At 31.2% G+C, this 4,832-nt stretch overlaps 1 protein-coding gene across 1 annotated transcript; it reads right to left on the reverse strand.

The window, feature by feature from the left end:
* Positions 1 to 3,206: 3,206 nt before the first annotated feature.
* Positions 3,207 to 4,546, reverse strand: LOC130994288 (uncharacterized). Its single transcript, XM_057919334.1, has 3 exons — positions 4,272 to 4,546; positions 4,097 to 4,202; positions 3,207 to 3,995 (listed from the first exon to the last, which is right to left on the reverse strand). The coding sequence occupies exon 3, from the start codon at positions 3,984 to 3,986 to the stop codon at positions 3,207 to 3,209; it is 780 nt and encodes a 259-aa protein (XP_057775317.1). The 5' UTR covers positions 3,987 to 3,995; positions 4,097 to 4,202; positions 4,272 to 4,546.
* Positions 4,547 to 4,832: the final 286 nt, after the last annotated feature.

Raw genomic sequence — 4,832 nt, forward strand, 5'->3', positions numbered from 1 at the left:
CTTGGGCTTGGGCTTTTTCATTCTTGCACTATTCTCTAGCCATATAATAAGTATTGATCTTATTATAAAACCGAATGCATATATATATATATATATTGGGCTTTGGTTATTCTATAAATAAATAAAATCACAGGCCAAAATGCTAATTATTGTACTTTTTACATAAAATCCCATCAGACCTTAAAACCGTGAAATACTTGGGCCTCTTCCATATAACTACATAACCTTTGGCCCAAATAATAAAGTATTGGGCTTAACTCCACATATCCAAATAATCACTTGCCCAAATAATATTAATAATATATAGTATACTGTAGTAAAAATGCTGGATGTTACAGTTGTGGAAGGTCCAGTTACTACAACTTTTCCTTTTGCTTCCTTCAATACAGGAAAACAGACCTATTGCGACATACATACATGCGACACTACATGTATGTGACATAAAATTACCACACTCATGCTTTTTGTGTCGTATATTTACGTCAATTGTGCGTCATTTAAACATTGTGTCGTAGTTTAGTGACACACATGCGGCACTCATTTTAACGTCTCAGAATTGCAATAGTTTAATTGCGACGCTTCAACAAAATGTCATAATTATACGACATATTTATAATAGTGTTGCATTTAATGTCGTATATTTGCGTCAATTGTGCATCATCTAAATGCTATGTTGTAGTTTAGTGACACACATGCGACACTCGTTTTAACGTCTCAAAATTACAACAGTTTATTTGTGACACTTCAATAAAATGCCGTAATTATTCGACATATTTAGAATAGTGTTGCATTTAGTGTTGTATATTTGCGTCAATTGTGCATCACCAAAATACTATGTTGTAGTTTAGTGACATACATGCGACACTCGTTTTAACGTCTCAAAATTGCAACGGTTTATTTGCGATGCTTCAATAAAATGTCGTAATTATGCGACATATTAAGAAATATTGTTGCATTCAGTGTCGTATATTTGCGTCAATTGTGCATCATCTCAATAAAATGTTATAATTATATTACAACTCTAGAATAATGTTGCATTCAATGTCATACATTTACGATATATTTATTTTTCATTTATGTAATGTATCCCGACTTAATTTTAGAGTATGTCAATTATATGTTTTATTTTTCAATAATGCTTTTTGGACACAATATGTCGGACAGAAAATGGTTAAATACTTTAAAAATATATTTATTTTAAATTTTTGATTTCATATAAAAATAGTTATTTTAATTATTTTCTCCATCTTGTAGTTTTTTAATAATATATTTTTAAATTTTTATTATTTTTCAAGTACAAAAATTACAAAAAATAGTAAAAATTAAAATAATTATTAAAAAATTATAATATTGAGAAAAAAACATAAAGATAACTAAATTATTTTTAAATTTGAACCAAATTTTTTAAATAAATAATTTTTTTTTTAGTTTTTAATACTCCCTCCGTCTACGAAAGAACTTCATATCTTTCATTTTTGGGACGTTCACAAAAGAACTTCCTACCTATTTTTGGACTATACCCTGCCACTTATAATCCTCTTACTTTTCACTTTTCACAACTCTCAATATTAATTATAACACCTTTTCACCACTCTCAATACACTCAACTACTTTTTATCCATTCGCAATACACTCGATAATATTTTTTCTTAAAACCCGTGCCACTCCCTCCTAGGAAGTTCTTTCATGGACGGAGGGAGTATTTTTTTATCATGACAAATTAGTGTTGCAAATAGCACTACTCTTATTTATTTTGGATGGTAAAGGTGATGTCAATCATTTATGAATATTTTGTTAAATGTGTAGGAAGTGTTGTCACTAGCACTCTAGAGTGGATAGCTTTAACAGTGATTATGATTTATTTGGTAGATTTTTTTAAATTAGTAAGGAATGAATAATATTTAACTAACTAACTTTAGAGCATGTGTGAGTCCATTTGCAACCCACAACGCATAAGCTTGATTTGACAGTGACTCCAAATTGGGGAATTAATTTTTGACTACCATTCTTCATTTCGAAAGATGAGAAAAATTTTAAATGTGACAACCCCATTATTCTATAACCTCTTTTAAGGTATGTATAGTGATGCTAGTTTGATATTTTATTTTAGAACAATGTGTGATTCAAATCAAAATATTTGGAGCTGAAGAAGAATCTTACGCGTCGGAGTTTATATCAATATAATGAGCCAAATGGAAGTCAGTGTCTAAGTAAGTTAATTACATCGATAATATTTTTTGTTCAATTGATAATCGGGTGTGAAAGTGCAAAATCAAATCCAAATGGAATCAAAGAGTGGCATGTTTTTCTTTATTTTAATATTGTAAGTTCATCAAAAAAAAAAAGTGGCATACTTGAACAATCAACTCAAGCATAATGATATTCACAAGACCCATTCTTTTTTGCTAAAAAAATAAAGTCTCCGAGCACATATTAAATTCTTAGGAGATATATTTGGTTGTTAAATGGCACAAAATACATTGTCATTGTTTCATTTGTTTTTTGTTCCTATAATTGAACAGAAAACCCTTCAGAGAGATCAGAACAAAGAGATCATGCTGAATCACAGATTTTATGTTGGAACCATACTCTGAACTAAAAAAAATATGGAAGTCACGTCCAATGTTTGATTGATATAGCACTTTTCAGCTAGGTAAAAAGAAAAACCATAACGAACTGGTAGAGAGATAAAGGGAAAATGAACACCTTGGCTGAGGAAGATATCATGAAAGACCTCAAATTTATTGAAGAAAGGTGCTATGATATCTTCACATTGTAGTTGATTCGCAGCATATCCCAACCTCTGCAGCACAACATTCAAGCATGTTGTTGGTCTTTGACTATCAATATTCAAGCCGATTCCTAAAAGTATAATACAAGTACCTCAATGGAAAGCCTTGTGATTTCAAAGATAGTCTGATGTTATACCATATAGTAATATGACCATACATGACTAGATTTCAATAGGTGGCAGAAATAAAAGAGTGAATATTTTCAAGCATTAAAATGTATGGAGAACAGGTCTGCTAACAATCCATCAAGGAGAAGGTAAAAATCAGTAATAAAAGTGTGTGTGTGTCAGACAAATTCCAATGACATAAGCTACGAACAACTAACACATTCTAAATTAAATCCATAAACACCACATAATATAAACTTAACGACATAAAAACATAAGAAATTAAATTTATTGCATAGTGAATTACCTAATTTGTTTCATTCTCATCTGATGGTATCTCATGTTCAAAAAAGTCATCATCATCATCGGAATCAGATTTATCACGAGAGAAGTATTCAGCTTCATCATCTTCATCATCAAAATTATCAACATTATCTTCACCAATATCATCAACAACTATGACACCATCAATATCTGCTCCAGTCCATGATATATTTTCATTGTTAATATCTGGATCATTTTGTGGACAAGAAACCTGCTCATCCTCAATGCTTTCAAATTCATTAACCTCTGGATCAACATTGAATACAGCTCGAGGAGTCATCTTCAAAGCTACATGCCAATCTGGATCAATAGGATCTTGAATATACCATGCTTGTTGAGCTTGAGGTGCCAAAATAAATGGCTCATCTATTTTCCTATTTCCTCTATATAGTATGTGAGCAAAGTTGACCAAAGTGAAATTAAACTCATCACGTTTCAACCCTAAATTATAGTCAACCCAATCACACTTGAACAATATAAATTTCAAGTTATTGGTGTATCTTACTTCTATTATATCCTTCAAAACACCATAGAATGACACGTCTCCTGCTATAGGATTCTTATCCTTACTACTCGAGAAACTATTGGTAGTAGCAGTCAAGAAAATTCCACTATTTTCGGTTTTTCTTCGCATCTCACGTTTCTTAGTATGAAAACGTAGTCCATTTACAATATACCCCGTGTAACAACGAGCCCATTTACTTGGCCCAGCAGCTAAAAATGGAATATCCTGGTCAACAATTTCTCTATTTGCTTTTATCATTTCATTCACCTATACATTTCAATAAAAAAAAAATGGCAATGTAAATATGCGTTAAATAGCGTAAAGAAATAAATAATCCATAACATTGTTAAATTATTATATGAACTTACTTGACTTTTAAACCAATCAGGAAAGGTTTCAGTATGAAGCTTTTATCTATCATAACTTGACATGCGCCTATTTTTACGTTCACGTTGTATCTCACGCAAATGTTCCCTGCAATATTAGAATATTATTAACTTAGCAATTTTAAATTACAAAAAACACAAATATATGTCTACAAACCTTTTAAAATTATCAATAATTGATAGACTATTGAGCACATATCTATGTGCTTGAATCCATTCAATGTCGTCCAACATAAATATTTCTTCTTTTCCCAAAGAACGACCATCTTGGTTTGGGCTAATCCCACCGCCTTCTTTGTTTCTATTTGGTCTATTGAGCTTTGACTCGACATCGCTTAAATACATTGAACAGAATGCCATGCATTCTTCCGCGAGATACCCCTCAGCTATAGATCCTTCAGGGTGACTTCTAGTGCGGACATAGTTTTTTAATGTGCACAAATACCTAAATAAAAAATGTTGGATTTGTATACTGAAAGCAAGAACGTTTTATGCTTGTATACAATGATTCCTGTTTTCACTATTTAATCTCCTATCTGATTGGGTTCATGATTGCATATGTATGTTCTTTATCTCTATATAAGTAGATTATATGGTGTGTTATAGATCACAGAAGACCATATAATTGGATTAACCTTAAGAGATATAATATGATCACAACCGAAATAACTCTAGGACAAGTTATTGGTTTAGGTTGCGGTATAGATGGAAGTAGTTT

The sequence above is a fragment of the Salvia miltiorrhiza genome, chromosome 7 (assembly GCF_028751815.1).
Source record: "Salvia miltiorrhiza cultivar Shanhuang (shh) chromosome 7, IMPLAD_Smil_shh, whole genome shotgun sequence".
Lineage (NCBI taxonomy): Eukaryota > Viridiplantae > Streptophyta > Magnoliopsida > Lamiales > Lamiaceae > Salvia > Salvia miltiorrhiza.

Excerpts from the sequence above, each read along its gene's own strand:
- LOC130994288 (XM_057919334.1), bottom strand. The coding sequence starts at position 3,986 with ATGATAAAAGCAAATAGAGAAATTGTTGACCAGGATATTCCATTTTTA.